This window comes from Trichosurus vulpecula, chromosome 6 (genome assembly GCF_011100635.1).
Source record: "Trichosurus vulpecula isolate mTriVul1 chromosome 6, mTriVul1.pri, whole genome shotgun sequence".
In the NCBI taxonomy this organism is placed as follows: Eukaryota; Metazoa; Chordata; class Mammalia; order Diprotodontia; family Phalangeridae; genus Trichosurus; species Trichosurus vulpecula.
Genome location: NC_050578.1, coordinates 280,365,700 through 280,392,885, shown reverse-complemented (window position 1 = coordinate 280,392,885; position 27,186 = coordinate 280,365,700). Strand labels below are relative to the sequence as shown.

Genomic DNA, 27,186 nt, shown 5'->3' with positions numbered 1-27,186 from the left:
TGTCTTTGTGACTGTGGGCAAGCCATTTAGCCATTCTGTGCTTCAGTTTCCTCATCTGTCAAATAATGGTTGTATCCACCAGCTCTCAAGGTTATTTGGACATCAGTGCTTTATAAACTTGTGGAGAGGCAGCCTATAAGCATACAGTGATGATAAGTTATGTCATAATCTTTTACGAAGATGACCATGGTGAGCAGAGAACCCAAGCCTGGGAGTCATGAGGCCTCTCTGTCAGCCTGACCAAGATATCAGGGTCTCTCAAGTGCCTAGAACATAATAAGAGATCTCAGAGATTCCTGGGGACCATCAAGGCTGGACAGCTCATCAACCTCATTGACCCAGTAGCTCCTCTGTTCACAGGCATGGGGGAAGTGCTGGGGAAAGGGTACAAGGAAGTATCAAGAAATGGCCTCTACCCTCTAGGATCTCATGGTAGTGAAGGGGAGAAACTTCACTTGCATACATGTGCACATGCACTGTTGATGAGTTATGTAATGCAACAAGGTGGCACTAAATGAGCTTTCACATAGTGATCCAGGATGGATTGCCGAATGAGTGGGAGAGATGAGGACTATGAGTTCAGAGGATCCCAAGCTCACTCTGACCAGGCATAGTCAGGAAGGGTTCATGGGGGCAGTAGGATGGAAGCCAAGCGGGGAATCTCATAGCAAATTAAGTCAGGCATCAGAGTGAGTTAAGGGTGGTGTTGGTGGGGCTTGAGCAAAGGTGCAAGGTGGGAAATCCTGAAGTCTGGTCAAGGCAGAGTGAATGGACCAGACTGGCTAGAAAGCTTTGTGTAGGGGTCTTACGGGAAGTGAGTCTGAAAGAAGCTGGAGAGGATCTGGCAAAACATGCTGAGGACTTTGAGCTTGTTCCTGAAGGCTCCTGGGAGACACTGCAGGTTATCTGTGAAAAGCATAGCGGCTGTGTTTGAGGAAGATCATTTCACAGCTGAGCTCCAAGCCTCTAGGGAGAGGAGATATCACCTGAAGAACGCCAGGCAGGTGGTCAGGGTGACAATGAGGGATGCAAAGCAAGACATGGATGAAAGAAAATCATGTGGACTTGGAGGCAGTAGGTGTGCAGGGAGAGGGAAGGGGCAGACGTGACTCAGGCTTGGAGCTTTACCAATGTTGCAGCCCATTGGTCAGCATAGGTGGAGGAAGGGAAGGAGCTGGCTCCAGTGTGATTTTTTAAATTCATGAATGAAAAACCACTTATTAAGCACTTACTGTGTACCTACCCCATGCAAAGGACTGAGCATACAAAGAGAAAACAGTGAAGCGATATTTCTTTTTCTCAAGAAATATACGTTCTGCTTGGGAGGGACAATACACAGTAAAAAGATCATCTACCAAGCGAATTGGAAGGCTCCGAAGGCCTCTAGGGGGCTGCAGGATGGATGGCAAGGCCCAAGTGCCTCAGGCTTCCTCAGGAGGCCAGCGAACTGGGCTGGCCATGGGGGGAAGGGTTTTGGCCCCAAGGACGTAGAGGTGGTGCAGACGGTAGGGCAAAAGAACTTTGGGATCGGGCGTCAGGGCGAATGCTGACGTCTGCTGGTCTTCCATCTCACCAGAAGGAGGAGGAGGTGATCCCTAGCTCGTTAAGCCATCTTCATCATCACCATCCTCATCATCCTGGCGAGGGAGCACAGTGGATAGAACTCTGGACTTGGGTTCAAGAAGACCTGAGTTCGAATGTGACCTCAGAAACTTACCCGCCATGTGACCCTGGGCAAGTCACTGAACCTCTGCCTGCCTTAGTTTCCTCATCTGCAGAATGGGAGCCTCCTGACCCCCGCAGCTCCCATTGCGAGGGGCTCCGCACACTGTAAGGTTAGTTTGTGTGACGCCTGCGATCTCTGCTGTGACTGCTGGTGATCTGAGAACTGTTGGTACAGTAGAACATTGATGGCCAGAGTGTGCGTGTGGCTCTGAGGGTTGTCATGCGCTTTACAAACATTGTCACGGTGACTCTGGGAGGCGGAAGCCGTTAGTTATCGTCCCTGTTTGACAAACGAAGGAGCTGAGACAGATGGACAGACGGACGGACGGAGGTTAGTTCTTGCTTTGGGTCACACAGCCAGGAAGCGTCTGAGGCTGGATTTGAACTCAGCTATCCCTGACTTCGTGTCCAGGGCTCTCTCCACTGTGCCGCCTCATCGGGTGAACAGCCGGGCAGCCTGGCGGGCTATGAGCCGTCCCTAGCAGGGGAGAAGACGGACTAGGAAGAAAAGAGGGCGGAGCAGCCCAGCCCGGCCCGGCGGAGGAGATTCATCTTCTCGCTGCTGGGCTAGCCTGTAAGAACATGATGAACGGAAAATACAGGAAGATTTATGTGGACTGATGCAAAATGAAGCAGGGAGAACCAAGCCGACAATGCACTTATCGATCACAACAATTGGCAACAAAATAGTAAATGTCGGGTGCAATAAAATGGTAGTTGCCGAGCTTGGCCCCAAAAAGGAAAGATTAGAAGGGGGCTGACAGGATAGTCAAGTGTACTATACATAGGGACCTGGAATTCAGGCCTGGAGACGGAGATTTGGAGGGTTACAGGAGCTAAACCCTAGCGGTAGGGAACCATGGAAGAAATGCTGTCTTTAGGATCTGATAGCCTGGGCTTGCCTCTTAGACCTCAAAGTAAGTCACTGTGAGCCTCAGTTTTCTCATCCCTAAAGTGGAGGGGGAGTCCTGCTAGATGATTTTAAAGTCCCTACCCACTCATAATCTAGGATCCCATGAGTCAATGAGATTGCCGTGGCAGGGGGAGGAGACTCTGTCTCCCTACACTGTAAAGAAACCACCTCCAGCCACAGATGCGCTTGGGCTTCCAGCTCATGTTCAGAGGCCAGGGCCGTTAAAAAGTCAAAGCCCAACTACTGAAAAGGGAGTGATTGCTGATTCTGCCGGTTTGATTGGGTTGGATTTTTTTTTTTTTTTTTTTGCCCTATCCAGGACACTGGTATTGGGCTGACTCGGCTTTCTCAAATTTGCCGACCTTCACAAAGCTGGCTCACTGGGGGCTCAATGCTGAATCCATTTTCAGACTCCAGGTGTCAGTTTGAAGCCAGGATTGCCATGACTGCAAATGTTCTGAGCCTCAGAAGAACGTTCAAACCTTTGTCTGTCACCCACAGAGGGCTCGATAGTGAAGCTAAGGAAAAAAATCCCCCTTCAGGAGATCAATTGGAAAACATGCTTTAAATGAAGGGGTGACTTGAGTGGGCAGTAGCTTATGAGCTGGACTCCTTTTTCTCCCTTTAAGCTAAACTGTCTCATTAATGACTTTGCACCATCAATCACTGCCTGGCTGAGGTTCCTTGTCAGACATCGAGCAAGAAATGTCAACCTGAGAGAGACTCTGGCAGCTTCACAGCTCGGTTCCTTCCAGAGAAATATCGACACTTTGGCCCAAAATGTTATGACCTGACAGTTGAGTGATAACAACTGGGCTGGGAAATTTTCCAAAGAACCTCGGTACAAGAAGGAACAATATGTCTAAATTCATAGGCCATGCCAAAGTTGGAGGAGCACAGCTGATGACAGCCTGAGCATCCTGTGGTTTAGTGCTCCCAGAGTTCAAGAATGGGGTGGCTTCCTGGTAGGGCTCCCCTGAGGGGAGGGAGGGTCAGGCACAGAGCCAGAGGAGGTAGCTTCCCCTGTAATGCAATAGCCCCACTAATGGTCTAAGAGCTAGATTCTGACAGACAGCCCATGGGAGGGGTTTATTTTCAAGAGTTCACTTCATGTTTTTTAAACTAGCTTTTTTTTTTTTATACCTCCTCTTCTTTGAGTAGATGGGAGGTTTGGGGTATAAAACACTACATAGAATGTCAGACTTGATGGATGTGAAAAAAAATTGTTACAAAAATAGTTTTTTAAGAGGGGAGGGAGGAGGACTGTTGATAAGTGTAGATGATTTTCAAAAATCGTTTTTAAGAAAAAAAAAGTTTTATTGATGCCCTTCCTTTTTATCTAATGGTCTTTTCTGGATCTTTGCAAATCTACGCAGTTATCACCCACCACCCAGCCAAGATTGTATCTTCCTTTGTAATAAAGAAAAAACTAGATAAGTAAAGAATTTGCTAGAAATGACCACCCAAGGTCCCTGTAGACCTTGCCTCACCTGGAGAGGAAGGAATCCTGATTCCTTCTCCAGAGCCAGTATTTTCTGATGGAGTCCGCACAACTTGGATGCTTGTGTAAAATCCAGATGTGCCTTCACTCCTTTCACTTTCACTAAAGGAACACAAGTTGCCTTCCTTTCTCTGCTTCCTGATTACTTTGAGTAATCATTCCGGCCTTTTCTTCATTCCGTGCTAGGGTTAGGTCTGAATCAGTATACACAGATTAAAGAGATTTAGCTAGGGAGCTTGCTTAAGAGGCTGAAGGCAACTCAGAAGAGACTATGAAATTTGCATAAATTAGGGAGATTAGAGCTAAAGAGAAGGGGGTCTGGGATGGGCTTTGAATCAGAAATCAAAGACTATATGATACTAAGCAATGAAGGTATATGTCTCCATACTGACACATCAAAAAAAAAAAAAAAAGAAATGGTCAACTGACCCATCAATGGGCATTTATTAAGAATTTACTTGTCTCCAGTTTCTATTGAAAAACCAACTCCAGGGGTTATTGCCACATCTAGGAGGATTGGGTAGGAATAGGGTGAAAAGGACCCATCAAATAGAAGGAAAGACCTAGGGGGGCTGGGGGAGGGGTCAAGTCTGATTTCATAATTGAGGTGCAATATATAGAGAGAGAAAGTTGGAGGGCTAGTGTGTGTATATACACATGCATGTATACGTGTACATATATATACATACACTTATACACACGTATGTATGTATGTATTATGTATGTGGAAAAGCTCACTTTCCATTGGAGCTACCCCAAAATGTTTTGGACTGGCCAGGAAGTAGTGTGGCATTGTGGGATGAATGGACTGTGTCTCTATTCACAAGACCTGGGTTCAAATCTTTCCTCTGTCGCACTACCTGTGTGACCGTGGGTGTGTTACTAATGGTCAGACTAGATTGACTCTAAGGTCCCTTCCACCTTGAAATCTATAGTCCTCCGAGCCTTTGAGAGGGACTGACCCTGACTGGAAGTCTCCAAACCCATGCTGAAGGGCCACTTGGATGGGGAAGGGGAGAACAGGCAGGATGCCTTTTCAGATACAAATTAGACTGCAGACTTCTGAGGCCCCTTCCAGTTCTGAGATTCTGAGTTTCTAGGACTAATCATTACATCCCAGGCCTTTGTTATGTTTGAATGGAAGCTCCTTGTGGGCAGGAGCCATCTTAATAGGTAATTGTGTTCCTCACGCTCAGCACTTTGTGTCAGGCATAGCATAAATACTAAATAAGTGCTTCTTCATTCAAGTTGGGTCAACAGACACTCATTAAGCACCTACTATGTGCCAGCCACTCTGCTAAGTACTGGGGATTTAAAGAAAGGAAATAAAGAGGCCTTGCTTTAACAGAGCTAGTGATCTAATGGGGGCAAGGGGGTGGGTATGTTGGGCAAGCAACTGTGTACAAATAATGGAAATGATCAAGACAAATAAGCAATAATCCCATACGCTCATGTGAAATATGTCATTGGCCTGGAAGCCCACCTGGGTGCACTGACAAGGATCAGCAGGCGTAGGAGCCCCAGTGGATCTGCAGCCAGGACCCCCAGATGGTTCTGAGCCTGACCAGAAGCTCCTCTGATGCTTCCTGGCAGACCCTGAGTCAATAACCACAGCGGCTGGCATCTGTCCCTGCTGACCTAAGCAGCTGTGATGGGGGAGACCCCCTAGTCAGCCCGAGTCACCAAGGGGCAAGACACACAGGTGGGAAAGGGAAGCGGTCACCTTCGAGACAAGGACACTTGGCATCCATTGATCTCTGGTAGTAGTCTGGTTCCATCTTGCCCCTTTTTCTGAGTGAATGAGTCATTCTTGTTGTTTCAGAGAAGGCCGCCTCCTAGCAGAGGAAGCGCCATGACTGAGTATTTCAGGTGGTTCTGCCTGCCTCTGCACTGGGGCTGTTAATTTGGTCAGGGTTGGCACAAATGAAGTGTGGGTTTCCCCCAGAACTCTAAGTATGGCGTGGGTATGTAATCTGTGTTCAGTAAACAGGAATAGAATCACAGGATGCTGAAGTCACGGAGGCCTTAGAGACACATTGAGAGCCATCCACCTATTTAAGAGAAGAGGAAAACGGATGGGCTGGTTCAGAAGGAAGACAGGATGTGAGCAAGGCCACATAGCTCCTCCCATGACCAAGTTGGGACTGGCCATGGCTGTTTCCATTAGCTGGTGAAAATGCCCTGGGGCAGGGGCAGTAGACTCCTCTTGGGGAACTGGGTTCAAATCCCCATACTAAAGATCTGAGCTTTGTGGCTTAGCAGGCAGAAAACTACAGAAAGTTTAGGCTGCATTAAGAAAAGAAAGTTTAGCATGAAGTGATAATTCCATTGTATATTGTCCTGCTCATGCCACATCTATAGCATGGTGTATTGTGTTCACCTCTGGATGCCACATTTTTAGAACATTGATAAGCTGGAACATGTCTATAAAATGGCAAGCAGAGTGGGAGAGGACAGTAACAGCTGCCGTATGAGGATCAGGTGAACAACTTGAGCAGCCTTAAAGGGGCCATGAGGGCTGACCTCAAGAATTGGAAGGGCCACCATGGGAAGAGGGGAAAGAATCCATGTGCTTGGCTTAGAAAGTAGGAGCGATGTCTGGAAGATTCTGAGGCAAACTGAGATTTATGGAAGAGAAAGCTTCCCAATGTTTGGAGCTGCCCGTAAATGGGACAGGAAGTAGTGGCCTTCCCATTGATGGAGGGCTTTAAGTAAAGCCTTGGTGACCTCTGTTGGGGGATGTTGTAGAAGGAATCTCAGCTCAGCAGTGGGTGGGTTTAGCACCTCTGAGGTCCCTTATAGGATCTCCATCACTGCTGCCCCATAATGGTCACTGTTGACTGACTTGGAGCATCCAGACCAAGGCACACTGGCTAGTACAACAGTGGAAGCTCTGTAAGAGACTTTCATCTGAGGCTTTAGTTATTATTCCTGAACGGAGTCGAGTTGGGAAGGGAAAGGGAGAGTCCTAGGCTTGGCCACAGAGAAATACAGATCCCAGAGAAATACAGATACAGAAATACAGGCTATGTTCATCTGGGGCGGTCCCCAGGCACCTCGAGCATGGCCGCATTGTGTGAGTGGGGCCCTGGTCTACACGTAAGCCTGAGGGCTGTTTTCTTTTTCTGCCCCAAATGGTTTTCTTCACGCCATTAATCTTTCTAAAGTAAGTCATTGGAGTCTCCCCCTGACCCTGCCCCCCATAAACAAGCTGGGAGGAAAGAGCCATGACAGCTCAGTGACAGTTCCATTGACAGCCCGAAAATGGCAAGGAAGCCGGCAGAGGCCAGAGGAACACCTGTTTTCTGTTTCTGCCTCACCTAGGTCAAAGGCTCTTCTTGGTGCTTTGAGGACAGGAACAAAAGCAAGCGAGGGAGCGATGGGAAAATGGATCTCACTGGAAGAGCTAGGGAGAGCAGGCTGTGGCTGCCTTTGGAAACCACACAGCTCTTCAACACCTCCCTCCCCCAACACACACACGTGTACATGCATGCACGCATGCACACACACATATACATAGATGCACACCTATACCAGCTTTTCCCTGAAACAAGAGCCCATTTTTTTTAACACTGATGTTCTTCAGGTAATGTGTGCAGTAGCTAGACACTTAACTGGGTATCATCAGTAGGACCTTGGAGAAGCACTTTGTTGGCAGGAGAGGGCAGTATCACGTTACAGGATAGAAAAGGCCCAGTGGCCTCCAGCCTCCTCACCCAAGTGAAATTTCTCTCCCCAATGTCACTAACAAAATCTTCATTGCCAAACCTCCCAGCCTTTTCTGCACCTCTGGACAATGGCAAGCACCCTCTTGTCCTGGATGCCTCTTCTGTTTTGGTCTCTAGGCTGCCATCCTCTCCTGGCTCTCCTCCCCATCTGGCCAATCCTCCACAGGCTCCTTCGCTGCATCTTCGTGGCATCTCAGATTCAGCGTCTAAAGCAGAGCTTGTCATCTTTTCCCCAAACCTTCCCCTCTTCCCAGCTCCCTCATGTATGTGGAGGGTGCCACCATGTTCCCAGCTAATCAGGCTCATCACTTCAGTGTCATCTTTTCCCCTCCCTTATTCTCTCCTTCCATATCCAAAGACTAGCCAAATTTGGACGTTTCTACTTTCAAAATGCCTCCTAAATCCAGGCACCACACTGCTGCTCTCAAGCCAGTGAAGGCCCTCCTCACCCGTCACCTAGACCCCTGCCAATAGTATCTCCCCAAAGCAGTGCATCCTGTACTGAGCTGCTGCAGTGGTCAGGGTGGTGGGGGGAGGGGGAGGAGATTAAGCAGTTATTATGTATGTCAGGCACTGTCCTAAGCACTTGGAATACAGACACAAGCCGCCAAGACAGCCCCTGCCCTTAAGGAACATGTATTCTAATTGGAGAATACAAAACATAAAGGATTCTGGGAGATGGATAAGGGACTCATGACAGGTATGGAGACCGTAGGCCTGTGCTCCACCAAGAGAAGGCAAAAAACTGCCTATCAGAGGTTAGGCTATGACGGAGTTCGCTTATATCACAGTCATAACAACACTGGACTTGGGGAGCCTTACAGTCCACCAATACCTCCAGATTCTTTTCTGACAAAATACTGGCAGTCACCCCCCTCCCTCTATCCTGTGCTTGTGAAGGCGATCTTTTTCGATTCCTAGAACATGTAGGTTATTTTCCTTTCCCCCAATCTTTTGAAATAGACTTAGTAGTGGTATTGCTGGGTCAAAGGGCATAGGAAGTTTAATAACTCTTGGAGCATAATTCCAGATCGCTCTCTGAAATGGTTGGATCAGTTCACAATTCCACCAACAATGAGTTAGTGTCCCAATTTTTCCACATTCCCTCCAACATTTATCTCTTTCCCCTTCAATCATTTTAGCCAATCTAGTGGGCACAAAATTATTTCTCAAGGTTGTTTTAACATGCATTTCTCTAATCAAGAATGATTTAAAGCATTTTTATATGACTATAAACTGTTTTGATTTCTTTATTGGAAAATTGCCTGTTCATATCCCTCCGGCCATTTATCAATTGCGGAATGACTCATATTCTTCTATATTTGACAAAGTCCTATATATATTTTGGATATAAGACCTTTACCTGATAAACTATCTATAAAAATCTTCCCCCAATTTTGTTTTCCTTCTAATCTTGGCTATATTTGTTTTATTTGTACAAGCCCTTTTTAATTTAACTTGATCAAAATTATCCATTTTATGCCTAATTTTTCTGTCTATCTCATTCATTCATAAATGGTTCAACTATCCATAAGTCTGATAAGTAATGAGTTCCATGTTCTTCTAATTTTCTTGTAAAATCTCTCTTTATATCTCGGTCATGTATCATTTTGACCTGATCTTGGTAAATGGTGTGAGATATTGGTCCAATTTCCATTTAAGTCTTAATTAGATTCAAGTCTTTGTGTCTGCTGACCAGAGTTCAGCTTCTTTCTCATTCTGTCCTCCCAGTCCCCTCACACTTATTGGTGGATCCAGTGGCCAGCCAAGAGCCCCTGGGCTACCATCGTTCCCCACTCTGGGTCATCACTGCTGCAAAGTCTTGAGGAGTATCTTTCCTCCCCCTTGTGGGCAGTGGTTGACCACGTGGACATCAGAATTCTATGGAATCTTAGCTTCTTCCATACTCCAACTCAACATATGCAGGCCCAAATCGATGTTACCCTATGCGGCCTTTTCTTCTCTCTTACCTCCTGATGAAGGATAGAAGGACCTTTGTCATATAAACCAGTTGATGATGATGACGCTAGTAGTGGTTAATGTTGGTATTGATGTCATAAAGGTATACAAATTGTTTACGTGTTATCACATTTGAGAATTAAGGGGTGTGGCACCAGAACCAAAAATACTAACCCCCAGTGGGCACTCCCAAACAGGCTCTTCTCCATCGTGCCCTCTCTCAGCCCCTTCCATTACCCAGCAGGTTCTTTTTCTCCTGCTGTCAGTGTATAAAATTCAGGGTGAGATGAAGGACCTCAATTCCTTTCCTTTGTTAAATGAATCTCCGGGACACAGGTTTTTCCCTTTCATAAATGTTCTGGTCTCCCTGGTCAGAACAGTTGTGAGCAAGTGATCTTTCATCCTTTCAATCAAAGTGATGGATAATCAAGTATGTCCTATAGAATCACGTCACAGAGAGATCAGCCATAGGAAGAATCAGGATCGGTTCCCCAGGTTCCTGCCATGTGGGGCTCTTGCTTAGACTGTGTCCTTGTTCCAGCTAGAGCTGAAGGAGTGGTCTACAGGTTCAGTCATAGGATGAGGCAGCCATTGAGACGCCCAGAGTCCCAAGCTACACAGGAAGCATGAGGATGAAACAGAACAAGATCTGGGCCTGGAGTCAGAAAGATTCAAGTTCAAATCCTGCCGCAGCCCCTTGCTTGCTGTGTGACCCTGAGCAAGTCACTTACCTTTGTCATCTCTAAAAAGAGGATGATGATAGCACTTCCCTCCCAGGGTTGTTATGAGCATCCATAGAGCACCTACATAAAGCACTTTATAAGCTTTAAAGGGCTATGTAAATGCTGATGGTGTCGCTTCATTGCTGTGGTTATGGTGGGAGTGGGCGTGCTTAATCTTGGAATTGGAAATGACCTTCACAGTCACACTGTCCAACCCATACTTGAAGGACCAACTCTGCCATCCTATTCGCACCAAATGGTTGGCCCTCCAGCCAAAGGCTCAAAGACTTCTGGAGAGGGGAAGGCTCCACCTTTCCTCTCCCCCAGTGGCCCACAGCTAGCTCTCAGCTAGGGGCAGCTAGATGGCACCATGCCATGGTGAACAGAGCCCTGGTCCTGGAGTCAGGAAGACTCATCTTCCTGAGATCAAATCTGGCCTCGGACACTGTGTGACCCTGGGTAAGTCACTTCACCCCGTTTGTCTCCATTCTTCATCTGTAAAATGAGTTGGAGAAGGAAATGGCAAACCCTTCCAGTATCTCTGCCAAGAAAACCCCAAATGGGTCATGAAGAGTCAGACATGATTGAAATGAACAGCAACAAGGTTGTCATGTTCTGGGCCCAGCTTTTTAAATCTTTTCCTCGACAGCTTCCACTGATTGCTTCTAGTTGGGCCCTCTGGGGCCATTCTGCTGCAGGTAGCTAACTGATTGGGAGCAGGCTCCTTGAGTCTCCTGGGTCAGCGCTTGGTGGTCCTGTCTTCAGTTTTAGCATTTAACATTATGGAAACAAGATGGGCCCCTGAGTCAGAAAAGGGTGGCCAGACTCCATCGAGTTGGAATTGATTTCCTGGAGTAAAAAGCCGTTCCTAGGGATTATTTCACTGGGCAGCTGGGATGTGCTGCCACATCTGACTCAGAAGATTTGCTTTTCTTCAGATCATTAAATGAAGCTCTTGTAAAGCCAGCATTTTACTAACTGGCCAACCCATCATTCCACTGACCTTCAGCACCAAGTCAGCATGGCTCGGGCTTGGTTTTAGCTTTTCAGTTTCCTTGTCAGGTTGGGATGAAAACCAAGATGGGGACTCAGTGACATTTCTCATTTATACCTCCCTGAATCTTCCATGCATTCTTCACAATTAACCTCCCAGACATGAAGGGGAGGGACAGGATTCCCAAATGAGTGTGTTCTGAGGACATTCAAGGGGCTTGGTTCAGGCCACTTCAGTTTTGTGGGCAGGTTTTTTCCTATTCTGTCATAGTCATCGGGGTCTCTTTCTCCCTGAAACAGATCTAACATTTAGGTTTACCAAGCACTGGAACTAAAGCATTGCATTTGATTCTTACAACAGCCATTTGAGATGCATGGTGGTACAGTGGACAGAGGACCAGCCTTGGAGTTGGGAAGGCCTGGGTTCAAATCCTGCCTCTGACATATACTAGCAGTAGGATGCCCAGGGGCAAATCACAACCTTTCCTAGACAGCTTTTTAAGACTGAGGCAGCTTGAGGCAATGTAGAAAAAAATCATCTTCCATGAAGTCAGAGGATATGGGTTCTGTTTGAACCTCTGACACATCCTACCTGCGTGACTTTGGGCAAGTCACCTTAGTTTCCTCATCTATAAAATGAGTCAGCTCCCTCTGCCTCCAGATTTGTGATTTTACGTTTTGGACAAATGGCCCTTTTGTATCAGGGAAGGAAGTTGACATTTGAGAAGTTCTCTGCTTAGACAAAGTTCAAGGGCAAGATGATGATGGTGATGATGATGGTGGTGATGGTGGTGGTGATGATGGTGATGGTGATGATGGTGATGATGATGGTGGTGATGATAATGATGATGGTGATGATGGTGGTGGTGATGGTGGTGGTGATGATGGTGATGGTGATGGTGATGATGACGGTGGTGATGATAATGATGATGGTGATGATGGTGATGATGGTGATGATGGTGATGGTGATGATGGTGATGGTGATGGTGGTGGTGATGGTGATGATGGTGTGATGGTGGTGATGATGGTGATGGTGATGGTGGTGGTGGTGGTGATGATGGTGGTGATGATAATGATGATGGTGATGATGATGATGGTGGTGATGATGGTGATGGTGATGGTGGTGATGATGGTGGTGGTGATGGTGATGCTGATGGTGGTGGTGATGGTGGTGATGATGGTGATGGTGATGGTGATGATGATGGTGGTGATGATAATGATGATGGTGATGATGGTGATGGTGATGATGGTGATGGTGATGATGATGATCAATTCCTATAGAGTATATTCTCACTGAGGTATAATTATTCCTATTTTATGGTTGAGAAAACTGGGGCCAAGAACAATGAAGTGACTTGTTCTTGGCCAGGTGGCAAAGCTGAGATCCCCAGAGTAGCCTCAATCTGTTATTCTTTTGTTCCCTGTCCGGGTTATCTTTTAGACATCCTAGGATAGTGAAAGCGCCTTAGAGATCATAGCATTCAATGCCCTTGTTGTATAGATAGGGAAACTGAGCCTAGAGTAAGGCAGTGACTTGCTCAAGGGTGCATAGGTCACACCTCCTAAAGTAAGAATTCACGCCCAGCTCTTCTGATTCCAAATCCAGCACCCAGCCCTCTCCCAGGTATACCCAGGTAAACTGAGGGTCCTCAGAGTTTGTCAGTGAACCCTCATTGAGTGCCTATTATGTACCAGCTGTTGTGCTGCTCACTAGAGATACAAAGAAAGACAAAAGACAGTCCCTGCCCTGGAGAAAGTCATGGTCGAAAGAGGGAAAGTAGCTTCCCAGTGCTCGTCAATCGCATTAATAGAATAGCTAGGTCTAGAGCCCAGGACGTCACATTCTTACTCTGCTCTTCTTTTTCCCTGGGCTGTCCTCTTTGACAGTTCATTTTTGGTTCCTGCGTTGTCAGTCAACCATGTGTGTGTGTGTGTGTGCACATATGTGTGCATGTGCGTGCATGTCTATGTGTATGTGTGTAGAAGAGAAAACCAAGTTAACGTGTTTCTGTTTCTTCCTCTCTCTCAGTGTTGAGCATTGGTGAAGGCGGCTTCTGGGAAGGCAGCACCCGGGGCCACATTGGCTGGTTTCCTGCTGATTGTGTGGAGGAAGTCCAGTGTAAACCAAATGAAAGCAAGCCAGGTAAGGTTTAGGAGTCATCCAAATGACTCATTTCTTTTTTTCTACCACTGAATGAAAAGAAACGTCCCATCTTGTCCCTGGGCCTCAGGCAGCTTTTGTCTGTCTTGGCCTGTTGATAACTCCCCAACCGGCTGCCTCAGCAGGGGGCTGCCTGAGCTGCTTGGATGGTCCCCACTCACGTGAGCTCGTGTTTGCATCTCTTTGCTGGGCTTTGTGTGTGATCCTGGAGATTGTAGCTGTTTGCCATTGTGCTTCTTTTTCCTCACAGTTTAGAAGCTCTCTGCAGACAGGGAGCATGCTTTCTTGGAAATTCAGTGTCTCCTTCAGTGTGCCTAGCACAGACAAGTCTTTGCAGGCTCGCTTACTCCATGTGTGTTGAATGTACTTTAACTGGTGGATCTAATACTGAATTATTTTCCTCTTCCATGACTCTTGCAGAATACCCTAGCTCTGCCAGTCATGTTTTAAAGTAGGTCCTATCTCCCCATCAGTGATGTAATGGACAGAAGACTGGACTTGGAGTTTGAATCCTTTGTGTCACCCTGGGCAAGTCACTGAGACTTTCCCAGCCATACTTACCTTATTTGCAAAATGAGGATAATATGGGAGTAGTATGAGAATCAAATGAAAAATATGTGGAAATACATTTATAAACCGTAAATCGTTACAGAAGTATTACTAGCATTCCCTTCCAAGCTCTGGAAATGGTTCATTAAGCTAGGTATCCAAGTGCTTAGAGCACTGGCCCTAGAGTCAGGAAGACCTGAGTTCAAATCCAGCCTCAGACACTTCCTAGCTGTGCGACTCTGGGCCAGTCGTTTAGCCTCTCTTTGCCTCAGTTTCCCTAAACCGTAAAATGAGACTAATAGCACCTTCCTCTCAGAGCTGCTGTGAGGAGCACATGAGATCATCATTATAAAGTGCTTAGCACAGTGCCAATATGCAGTAAGTGCTCTATAAATGCTTATTCTCTTCCCTTCCCCTCACCACTCCAGCCCTTTTAGGCTCACTCTCCTGGGGTTCACCTCTAGTTCCCCTTGGGATGGGGTTACTTCATGTGTGCATTAGTTTGTCCTGCATGTTACTACTGACCTCCAAGCCAAGTTCAGTTATGGAACCAGAAATAGGCCTCATGTTCTAACACAGTGGACTGGAGGGAGAATGCCTCCCCAGTGTTTGAACTGGGTCCTAGCGGTTGGGCTGGGAGGCCTCCTAGTCCTAACTCCTTGGGGTTCACAGGAGGAGCCCGAGGCCCAGAAAGGGTCAGACTTGATCACAGACCCAGAAGAGGATTCCAGGGCCTTCCCCTGGCTCCCCACAGCCCTCTGGGCCACCCCACTAGCCTTGTTTCACTTTCAGTGACTAGCATGGTGAGGGATGCAGAATGGAAGTCTCACTGAATGTGACACAGCCAACTCCCTAAGATGTTTGGATTCCTGACTTGCTTTGGAGCTTATGTGGTTTGCTATGTGAGACACACATCCTACCCCTTCTCCCCTTCCCAAATAAGCTCCTGGAAGGAGTCATTGGATCTCTTCTCTCCACTCTAGCCCACTGCTCTCTGGGTGGGGACTCTGCATTTTGACTGCAGTGGCCTTCCCCAAGGGGGCCAATGACCTCTTTACTGCTGGGCCCAAGGGCCCTTTCTCAGGCCTCCTCCTCTGGGACTTCTGTCGCTTTGTCAACTGTTGAGAACCATGCTCCGCAGTCTCCTTTACTGGACTCCCATCTCCTGCCCACAAGTATGGGCGTCACACAAAGTTCTGTATGTGACTTTCTTTGCTGGAGTGATTCAAAATCCGGCCCTTCAGGATCTTAGCCTACCTATCTAGCCAACTGTGCAATAGAAAACCAGGGCTTCTTCAGCCTGGGTGTGTTATGATCTGCCCTTCCACTGCCTCCCCACCCCACCTTTTTCCACTTCGTAGAGGAAGCCACAGGACCTGGGCCACCAGAGCCCAATCCTATGCCTGGCCACCTGGGGTGGGAGGAATTAATGCATTCAACTTTGGATCTCGGCCCTATGACTCTGCTGCCCTGATTGGCGAGTGTGTCCAAACTCCACCTAACCCACTCTATATAGCTGTGTATGGTCATTCTTCACATCCCATCACACCAGCCACCAGGACACCAGGGCTGATGCAGACCTCTCACCATCTTTCCTACTGCTGTACCACCACTTTCTTCTTCTTCCTCTTAACCTGAGAAGAAGAATCACTTCAAACACCACCATTGCTACTTAAAGGGCCATGACAGTTGGCCGCCCCATCCCCCTGTTTACCACCAAAAAGTCCCCTCTCTGCATTCTTTTGCCATTCGAATGAGCAGCTCTGGGAGGGTATAGATAGCCCCCCTTTTGTATCAGGATCCCAGCACCTTGAATCCTACTCGATGTCAGTCCCCATGGGTTCATCATCTTCTCTCTTCAGGTAACTGTTCTATTTTTCCAGCCCTAATCTGTCCCTCTGGCCAGTCCTGCCTTAGCACTGACTGTTAGTCATGGCTACCAATTTGTTCCCTTAGCACTTAAACCCAAGGACTTCCAACAGAACTCATTCTCTTTTCCCCTAACCAATCCCTCCCTCAAACAGCCCTGTCCTGTCCTTCAAGGTCTGGATTTACAGCCTGGTGCCTCCTCCCCACCCAGCTGCCTGCTTGTGGTCATTCTACCTCCCCAATCCTTCTCCCTCTCAACCCCTGCCTACCACCATATTAGCTCAGGCCCTCATCATGTCTCACTAAGACTGTCGTAACAGGCTTTTCTCTCTCCTCCGTGCTTTCAGACTCTTCGTCCTCTAGCCCACTTCCCAGTTAGCTACCAAAAGTCTTCCAAAGGGCCAGGGCACTCCCCTGCTCCAAAGTCTCCCATGGCTCCCTAGTGCAATCCAGTCCAAGAAGCTCTTGTAAAGCCGCCATGATGCACAAGGCATTGCTCTGGGCACTGGGCAGACCAAGCCAATTCTTCTAAGAGCAAATGCAAATGTCTCAGCCTGACATTTAAGGCCCCCACAATCTGGCTTCAACTTACCTTTGCAGGCTTATTTCATATTACTTCCCTTCACACACATGCCATCTTCCAGCCAAACTGGACGACTAGCTAGCTGTTCCGGAGCTCAGAATTCTCTCTCCCTCCTCCGTGTATTCACACCAGCCCTCCCCCGAGGCTGGAAATCACTGGGTCCTCTGCTTTCCAATCCAGATGCTACCTCCTACATGAAAACCTTCCCTGATCCCCTCCCAAGCCCACCCCAGTGGGTAGCAATCATTTCCTCCTTAAATGAGCTTATGGTTCTGACTGCCATACCACCACCATCACCACCGCCCGAACGGCTTGGAAGGAAGAGAATCTTTTTGTCTCTGCATCCCTGGTACCAGTCCAATTCCCTGCCCTTAATAAATGACTCTGGGATTTAATTGAATTGATTTGGACCTCCTGAGTTGAATTGCTGTGAAGAGTGATATTGTAACATGAAGTCATTAGTTCTCAATAACAGGAATTGCACCTGAATATTACAAGGGGGACTAATGGCTGGTCCTAAGGCTAGAGGATTGGTGACTTCCTCCCCATGGGACCCTGCACAGATGGCGGGCACAGCAATGATGGAGCTGGGTCATGCTTCCTTTCACAATAAAGCCTGTCTCTCTCTCTCTCCCTCTCCCTCTCTCTCTCTCTCTCTCTCCCTCTCCCTCTCTCTCTCTCTCTCTCTCTCTCTCTCTCAGGAGAAGTCCCTTTGGGACTTTAAGATGTCTCTTATTTCACTGTAGCCAAAATTAGCACAATGAACACCAACACATAGAAAATTTATACTTACAGAATTATGGAATGTTCAACCTCCATGGACCCTTAGAACATAGAATGTCAGGACTGGGAGGAACCTTAGAATCCCTGAGTACCAAAGCCTGGAGGGACCTTCAACCATAGAATGTAGTGTTAAAACAAGGAATCTCAGAGCAGGGAGCAATCTGAGAAGTCATCTAGATCAAGGGTTTCATCCAGTCCACAACACTCCCAAGCCTATCCTAGTCCAAATTAAAATAAAATTGGGAAATATTTAACTGAAATAAATAAAAATACAATAGAACAGATACCATTCCATTTGAAAGCTGCATGGATCCTCGAGTATGGATCCGTGGCCCCCATTTCTGTTTGGGTTTGATGGCACTGACCTGGACCCCTCCCCCTCATGTTAGAGACAGTGAAACTGAGGCTCTGCAACACTTAACTCAAGCAGAGCAGTTATTTTTGGTGAAACCCTTTTGTCATCACTTATGGATTTTGAGTCCTTTTGGCTCCCATTCTGAAGTTTCACTTAGAAGAAGCTTCTTGCCTTTTGCCAGCAGTTTGTTTGGGGGCTGGGAGTTTGTTGCTTTCTTGGCACATCCACACCCTTTATAGTGGATGTCTCGGGGGTGGGGTAGGGCATATTTAGCAGGGAAAGGTTATAGTCCTAGAGCCAAAATGACCTGGCAATCCAGTCAGTCTCAGACCCACATTTGACAGAGAAGAAAACGGACCAGGGCAGATTAAAGGACTTGTCCAGCAAGTGGTCTAGGAGGCAGTAGTTTTATTTTTTTTTTCAGCCTGCTAATCATTAGCAAACAAAAACATTTGCCAGGAGGGAGCAATGTGGGTATATTGGACAAAGTGGGATATGAATACAAGGGTCTAGATCTTCAGCAGGAGGTAAAAATCAGGCCAAAATTCAGTATTACCCCGATGTCAGAATAGCTAGGAGAGAGAGAGCTGGACCAAAAGGCAGAAAGTGTGGGTTTGACTCCTGCTCCCCTCTGCCCCTTCTCAAAGACCCCTCTTTGCAAATGGCTGCTCTCAGTGCGATGCTCTCAAGAAAGGCCATGGCAGGAACTCCGCTTCTTCTCCAAGGGCAAGTCAGCCTCCTTCTCTGAGAGGAGCTCCTTCTGCTCTGCCTGGATGAGGTGCCTGCATTTACAAATGCAAACTGAGGGTTTTACTTTGACCAAGTGCACTTCAGGTTGGGGGATATTTGCAGCTCTCCAGGCATAAGAACTCAGTTTCCTAAGAAAGTTCAGGTAAATAACAGGACTCATTACCCTTTTATGGCTGAAAATGGTGTTCAGACAAAGCTCAGACAGCCTTGTTGAGCACTCCTCCCTAGTTGCTTGAATTTACCCTGGTTTTTCCTGTGCCCAATTTGGGGCCACTTGCCCTTTCCAGAATCCCCAATACCATGAGGAAACTCTAACAGATGGAATACCAACCTAGCAGTTAGGAGGCCTGGGTTCAAGGCCACTAATAACCACCTTTGTGAACCGAGTGAAACGTTTTAGCCTTTGAGGGCTTCGTTTTCCTCTTCTATAAATTGGATAAAAGATCTGAGGATTTAGAGCTGAGAAAGGTCCTTAGAGATCACCTAGTCCAACACTTTAATTTTATAGATGACAAAACTGAGACTCGGCAAGGAAACTCAGTGGCCCAGGGCCACATGAAGAGATGGCAACAGAGCTGGGAAGCCATCTCACTAACCTGTCAGGAGCTTACTTTGTGAAAAAGAAGGGTAGAGTCTGTGAACTGTCATCCCTTTGGAGAAAAATGAAGTAGATGGAATCCTTTCTCTGCATGCCCCCTATTACTTTTACATTGCTTGTGGGGGAGGGAGAGAGGTGGAGGGAAGGAGGAAGGGAGAGGAGAGGAGAGGAGAGGAGAAGAGGGGAGAGAGGGAGAGATAAAGGCAGACAGAAAAGGAGGAGGGGAGAGAGTTCTCCTTGCACTCTTCCTTCTTGTAGTACCTGTGACATCTCTTTTTATATTATTTTTCTCTTGGGCCTCCATCTCAGGTCTCAAAGGATTTTTTATTTTTCTTTTTTGATTCTTTGTTTTATTTTTAAAATAATATTTTATTTTCCCTCAATTACATGTAAAAACAATTTTTAGCATTTGTCTTTTTTTTAATTTTGAATTTCAAATTCTGTCCTTCCAGGTTCTCTCCCTTCCCTGACACAGTAAGCAATCTGATATAGGTTATACATGTGCAATCACGAAAAACATATTTCCATTTTAGCCATATTGTTGAAGAAACCTCAAACCAAAGGAAAAAAAGCAAAGAGGGAAAGAAAGTGAAAAATAGTCTACTTTGATCAATACTCAGACCCCATCAGTTCTTTCTCTGTAAATGAACAGCATTTTTGATCCTAAGTCCTTCAGAATTGACTTAGACCATTGTATCACTGAGAATAGCTAAGTCATTCGTAGTTGATGATTGTTACAATGTTGCTGTTACTGTGTACAATGTTCTCCTGGTTCTGCTCACTTCATTCTGCATCAGTTCATGTTAAGTCTTTTTTTTAATTAAGCTCTTCGTCTGCCTTCTCTCCACAGCCAGTTTTATGAATTGGTTCTAGGTTCCACCAGGGGTAGATTTGAGGAGGAACTTTCCTGGCCTCAGAACAGAGTTGCTGGGGTGGGGATGTGGAGAGTTCCAAGGTCCCCAGAGGTTATCTGCTTCAGGCAGTATGGTGAAAAGGAGTGAGATATGTAAACTCACTTTCTCCAGCCCAAAGCAAGGAGGATTCAAACATCTCTCCTCTACCAGAAGTACTAGAACAAAAGCTCATGTATGGAGCCCTATCATGTTTGCAGAGCAGTCACTTAGTCAGTCATATTTTAAGTGCCTATTGTGTGCCAATAAGAGCTCTTTCTATGACAGAACTACTCAGGCTTCCTTAACACCTTGGGCTTTAGAAAGTGTTCTTGTGTCATATCAGCCAGGTAGGAAGAAAGTGCAAGTGGCATTGTTCCCATTGTGTAGAAGAGAAAACTGAGTCTTGGAGAAACAAAGTGACTGCCTGAGGTCCTACAGCTTGTTCATGTCAGAAAACCAGGAAGGAAAGAAAGAAGGAAGGAAGGAAGGAAGAAGGGAGGGAGGGAGGGAGGAAGGAAGGAAGGAAGGCTTCAAAAATCGAACAGAAGATTTTATAGTTGATCCTGGAGGTCATAGGGAGCTCTTGGTGTTTATTGACTCAAGATGTGACCTGGTCAGAAGGTCATTTTGGCATGGGAGGGGAAGATGGCTTAGGCTGGCAGAGCTTTGAGACAGGAGGGCCTGTTAGCAGACCTTTGCCAAAGTCTAAGCCAGAAGTGATGAGGCCCTTTCGCAAGGCCATGAATAGGGAGAAGGGATTGTAGGTGAGAGATATGAAGATAAAGATGTCAAGACATACCCATAGTGCTTTGCAGACAGTGAAGCAGTGGGAAAAGGGCCTGTTGTTATCATTGGCCAATGATGTTCCTGATCTTGGATGACATAATACCTCCATATGCATGGTGACACTAAAAATCAGAGTTTGGGGCAGTACCCATGGCAAGGCTGGATAGGGAGATGTGGCAGAGCTGGCCTTTGTCCTTTTGTGCTCCCACTGCCTCAGCACAGCCCTATGCCCTAGATTTGTTGGATCTCTTCTGGAGATGATTTAATAAACCTAGAGATGTTCCTGGTGCCACAGGAGAGCTGGGGTGCTAGCCATCGGTAGAAGTCACCTGGCTTCCACTTCTGAGCTCCACATCCAGGCCAACTCCTAAGAGGGTGTGTCTCTGAAAAAGGCTCTTCATGTCTGTGCCAGCTTTTGCCTCATCCGGCTCCAGAGGCATGCGGCAGGCAGAGCCATTTCCTACAGACAAAGCAGAGAGGACTTCTGGGGACCCTGCCCGTCATGAGCCCCAGTCTGGGAATGCTTATAGTTAGCATTGTCTGGGTCCTGGAGTCACCCATGTAAATAACCAGGGGTTAGTCATGGCATGTACAAAGGCATCTACAGGGACTTGGCACCCTGTTTGTGTGCTCCCCAAAGAGTTGGCTTTTGTTATCTTCAGAGCCACTTAAAATATGGCCAAGTGACTGCATTAGCTCTAGTGTCATTTAAAATGTTAATAAGGTACAAAAAGGGCTGCTGAAGGAGGGGCCTCCCTCTGAGGCCATGCTCAGGCAGCTCCCAGGTGGACTCCTTATGAGAACATGGCATCCTTGGAGAGGGAAACCGAGTGTCTTAGACAGAGCTGTGGGGACTTCACATACCTGGCCTTTTCTTTGACCTCCCAAAGCAGTGTCCCACCCTCTCTGTTCCAGCTGATCATTAGTGCCTGTTAGAGTGCCACCTTCTCTGACAAAGCATTATGTTCCAAAGACCAGCTGCCATGCCCGCCTGAATACCAATCTCCTTTGTCACTAAGGCGGCAGTCAGGCCTTCTGACCTGGCCCCTCTCCTCCCATGCTGCACGTACATGGCATTCCATTGAGTTTAGAGATTCAGAATTTTGAACATTGTCATCAAAGGCTCCATGTTTCCCACCTGTAGAGCTCTTGGATAAAGTATTGGGAAACTACCAATTTCTGTCACACTAAGTCTAAGTGTGCATCTCTACAAAATGTTGATAATCACCTGTGGAGTAAGGAAAGAGCTTTGTAACCGTTGTTATATTATATAACTGTGAGATGATAACAACAATTATAGAAATCTCTGTAAGGTGTTATATACTTTCACCAAGAGATTAGTTCTGCTTGACCCCAGAACAATGGGTCTCAGGTAGGGGGGGCTGAGAGAAGCAGCAGGACTTGGGTTACAAATTTAGATTTGATGTAAGAAAAGCCTTTCTAACACTCCAAGTTGCCCAAAAGAATAAATCATCTGGTAAAGTAGTAAGTTCCCCATCACAGCAGATCTTCAAGCATAGGCTAGCCAGCCCCTTATACGGTCAGTTGTAGAGAGGATGCCTCTTCAGGCATGGATGGCTCAGCTTGGGGTGCCTTCTCCCTCTGAGAATCTAGATGACTTTGAAGGGCCTTTCCAATTTGCACTTAGGTTCTGGCTTTGTGCTTTTCTGTCATCTTTTTTCTGTTTCCTCCGCAGCCTGTGTGTTTCTGTCTGTCTTTTTTTACTTTGTCTATGATTTTCAAATTCTGCTTACCAAATGGGGTCAGGAAAACAGGTATGAAAGTTTTCTTTCTGGGGAATTTTAAAGATGAGTAAGAATGAAGTAGCCTTCAGTAATACCCATACTGTCAGCAGGGTATGGGCTGGCTGGTCTCCCATCCAGCTCTGTTTCTGTGATGGTGTGCTCCAATGGGGAATAACCTTTGCCTTGGAAAAGATGAATTGAAAATAGCTGAGAGGGAGTTGACATCCAGCCTTTTCACTATCCCAAAGCAGAATGGGTTGCCCTAGGAAACAAAGGACTCCCCTTTATTGGCAGGCTTCAAGAAGAGGTTGCGTAAATTAGAGGACGTTGATCTTTGTTGTTACTAGTGAGATTAGAAGACTCAGCTCCTAGCTGATATGGGGTGTGTGACTGTGTGTGCATGTGTGTGTGTGTGTGTGTGTGTGTGTGTTTGAAAGAGTTGGGGGGTGGGGGGGAAAGAGAGAGAGAGAGAGAGAGAGAGAGAGAGAGAGAGAGAGAGAGAGAGAGACAGAGACAGAGACAGAGACAGAGACAGAGACAGAAAGAAAGAAAGCTAGCTAGCCCTGCCTACCTTGACTCAAGCCCCTCTGGATGGAAAGACTTTTGAAATCTTGGCACAAACACAAATTGAGGAAGTTTTGGATCTTTCCTTGTGGTTGATAGCAAGAGTGGTAGTGTAAGTTCCAGGAGCCAAATGTCCTGTAGATGCCAAACAAGGTGCCAGTCTCTGGATAGGAGAAATCTGCTGGTCCATGACCTTCAAGCCTTTCCCTTTGAAGGTGTTTTTCTTTTCTCCCCTTTGTTACTGAGGCAGCAGTCAAGCCTTCTAACCTGTCCCCCCTATAGTTAGCAGTCTTTCAGCACTGGACAGTCCCTGGGGTCTGTCATGCCCCTTACCACAAAAAAAGTGCCACCAAGAGATGAGAACTTGGCCTCATTCTTTCTTAAAGGAAAACTGTCATCCACAGCTTTTCTATTTGGTTTTGATTTTCAAAAATAGATGAGAAGAAACAGGTTTTGATATTTCTATTTGGTTTTGATTTTCGAAAGTAGATGAGAAGAATTAGGCCCCAGGAAAATGACTAAACAGCAGTGCCAGCTGCACAGTAAGGAAAATGTTCACCTTGATAAGAAGCACATGGACCAACAAGAATTCCCACTTCTCTGGGGTTGTAAGGTTCGTAGAGGCACTTTCTCTACAGCAGCTCCATGAAAAAGAGAGTGAAAAGATTATTCTCTTCACTTCATAGCTCAATGGATCAGATAATTTCAGGCTTCTGGGCTTGAAAGGGACCTGGGAAGCTAAAATCTGTCTATATGTTTACCACTCAGTCCTTGTTATGTGGCCAAGTGAAACAAAAAGAGCTAAGATGAGGTGTGTGTGTGTGTGTGTGTGTGTGTGTGTGTGTATGTGCGCATGACAGACAGACTGAAAGAGACAGAGACAGACTGAGAGAGACAGATGACAGCCTTTCCAGTACTTAAAGATGGCCATCATTTCCCCCATCCCCACCCCCTTTCCAGCCTTCTCCAAGCTAGACATTCCCAGTGTGTCTCTTCCTCCAGTCATCCATTCAGCAAACCTTTATAAAATGCCTCTTCTGTCTCAGGCACTGTTCTGGGTACTAGTATTATAAAGGCATAGACAAACATAGTTCTTTCACCTGATAATTCTATCACATAATAAACTTAAGGTCCTTCACCATATCAGTCACCTTACTGTGGGCACTCTTCATTGTTTCCATAGTCTTTCTAAAAAGAGCTGCCCAAAACTGAACTAGTCTTTCAGATATGGCCTCACCCAAGCCCAGAGAGTCAAAGGGTCCAGGACACAACCATATTACACCATTAACTCTTATTGAGCTTGAAGTACACTACAACCCCCAGAATTTTTTTTCTGGTGAGCTGCTTTCTAGCCATGCCTCTGTTGCTATGGACTTGTTCTATGGACTTGCCAATCGATTCCTTAAATTTGTGTGTAACATTTTCCACTGGTCCCTATTATATCACATCCTGTCTAATTCGGCCCAATATTCTCACCTGTCAATGTCTTTGCAGACCCTGGCCATCATCCAGCTAGTTTTTGGTCACCTGCCTCCCCACCCCAGCTTTGTGTCATCTGCAAATTGTATACGTTGTCATCCATCCCTTTATCCAAGTGGAAGCTGGGAAATGGCACAGGGACCTTGACTGTGGTCTTTCAGTCAGTCCAAGAGTCACCTAATGGTGCTGTCACCTCACTCCCGTCTTAACATCTTATCTACAGTGATTGTGTCAGGTGCTTCTGCTAAGGTCTATCTCAGCTCACTTCACAGCATTTTCCCAATCTAGCAGGCACACACAATCCAGTCAAAATAGGAAACGTGAGGTTCCATTGCTGATCAAATACTTGGCATGGAGTCTAGAGACCTGGATCCAAATTTCACGTCAGACACTTACTAAGTGTATGGTCATAGATACCAAAGGAAAACAACTACAGAATCTAGTAATACAGGGATAGTAATATTGTAGTCTTCATTTTAGTCACAAGCTCACCAAAAACAACATAGCTGAATTTCGCATTATTCTCTAAGCAAGCATTACTAGCCTAGAGAGAGAAATATCCAAACTGGCCTAGTCCCCTCCTCCCCATTCCCTCAGATGGGACTCTACAGCAAAATGATTTGAGGAAACATTTCTAGGAATCTCGCAGGAGAAAAACAATAATACATTAAAGTACAGCCACATTTTAAAAAGCCCTGTTTCTTCCTGGAGCACTCCCCTCAAGGATTAAAAAGGATCCCCTCTCTACAGTCAATACCATCTTTTTCTGAGTAGAGAATGATGGGTGTTAGTACACTCTTCGTCTTTTTCCCTAGGAAATCCTTAAGAAAGACCTTTTGTTCATCATCTGACCCACCTTTTAAAGGGACAGGTCTGAAAAGGGCTTTTAGATTTGGTACTAGCCTTTCTACCTTCTCTCTTGGGCTTTGAAGCTAGAACATACTCTCCTAACCTGCCCAATTTACAGATGAGAAAAAACAGAGGTTTCAGGAATTTGATCTGCAGATCCCTCACTTAGCTAGATTGTAGCCTGAACCTTCTGACTTTCAGGTCAGGGCTTTTTACCTGAGGAAATGGCAGTACAGCATGAAAGAACGGTCATTGAATTCAGAGGAAGAAGATCGGCCCTTGACTCCAGCATTTCCTACTCTCTTCCCAGTCTTTAGGTACCAGCCGGATGCCCCAATGCTAGGCACACTGTCTGGGCATGGGTTGGATGAGTTGGCCTCTGTGGTCCTTTTGAAATCTGTGATTTTGGAACTGTAATCTGGCCCTTATTAGCTGTCTGCCCTTGGGCAGAATCACTTAACTATTCTGCATCTCCAATTTCTCAGGTGTAGGATGGGGATAGTAATGTTCATATTGCTTTAGGTGTTATTAAAATGGGAGCTGGGATGATCACCAATGCACTTCTTACTCCAAATGGAAGTAAATTAAGAGATGTGTAAAGGTTGGAATGCCATTTAAAAAGAGGTTGGCTTAGCAGGAACAGGGAATATTATTGTAATGCAAGTATTTCTCTCTATTCTCTCTATTTCTCTCTATTTCTCTCTATTCTATCCCAACCCTCAAGCACGAAGATGGGGATATTTAACTTGGTGGAGAACACCCCAAGGAGTTTTTGTTAGCTGCAGGAGCTTCATAGGGCAATATCCCTTTTAGATATACAGTGCCATGGGTGATTTTCCAGCATAGTCTCTATTTGAAGAAAAGGATCTGTTGGGTTTTTTAATGACATTTTAGATTATTTGTTCCTGGGACCTCTAGGAGGGCAGAGCTTCCTTGTGGACTCCAAGGCTGGATTTTTACAAAGGCTTGTCTTTTTTAAAGTGCTTTGCTTCCTTTCACAAGATCCCCAGTCTCAGTGGCCAGTTGGGAGGCCCCATAGATTGATTGGGGTGATAAACAATCTCCCTTACCCTGAGGCTGATGTCCAGGCAGTCATGTCAGGCCCAAGAAGGCTTCTGATCCTAAGCTCTTGTTGTCTGTGTGTGAATTTCCAAGTCAGCCTTAGGGTTGATTTTGACTTATAATTATCCAGCACCCTGAGAGCCCTTGAATCATATTGTATCATTCAACACTGCATACTCCAGCTGTTTCTAAAAAATCTTGGTAAACAGGAAAGCCTTTCCAAGTGTTTATCCTACTCATAATAGGCTTTGTGCTCCATGGAGTATGGCCAAGAACTCACCCATTGTCTCATACCTGCAGGAAGACAAATCTCCAGCCTCTGTTTCTTTGTGACTAGCTTCTCCACAGTCCCTCCTGCCTTCTCTTTTAGCCACTTATCAAAGACAGACTGGGAATTTTCCTCCTCTCATGTAGATACTGATAGGAATGCTGCAGATATTTCTTTAAGTTCCCTTGAAAGGCTGAATTACATGCCCCCCCATGACACAGCAGATTAGGAATAAGAATGGGGGGGAGGCCATACTTCTGAAGGTGTTTTGATTTTTTTTCTCACAAATTATTAACAAAAATGTATCTAATGTGGTGTGGGGAGACGTCAGACAAGCATTCTTTCCTGTGA

General features: G+C 46.2%; 1 protein-coding gene across 1 annotated transcript in view; it reads left to right on the top strand.

Annotated features, from left to right (window-relative positions):
• The window catches only part of SHANK2 (SH3 and multiple ankyrin repeat domains 2), a 717,699-nt gene that overhangs the window by 302,101 nt on the left and 388,412 nt on the right, over positions 1–27,186 (top strand). The window contains exon 14 of the mRNA XM_036763425.1: positions 13,571–13,684. Within this exon, the coding sequence (XP_036619320.1) occupies positions 13,571–13,684 (114 nt within the window). The remainder of the gene's footprint in view (positions 1–13,570; positions 13,685–27,186) is intronic.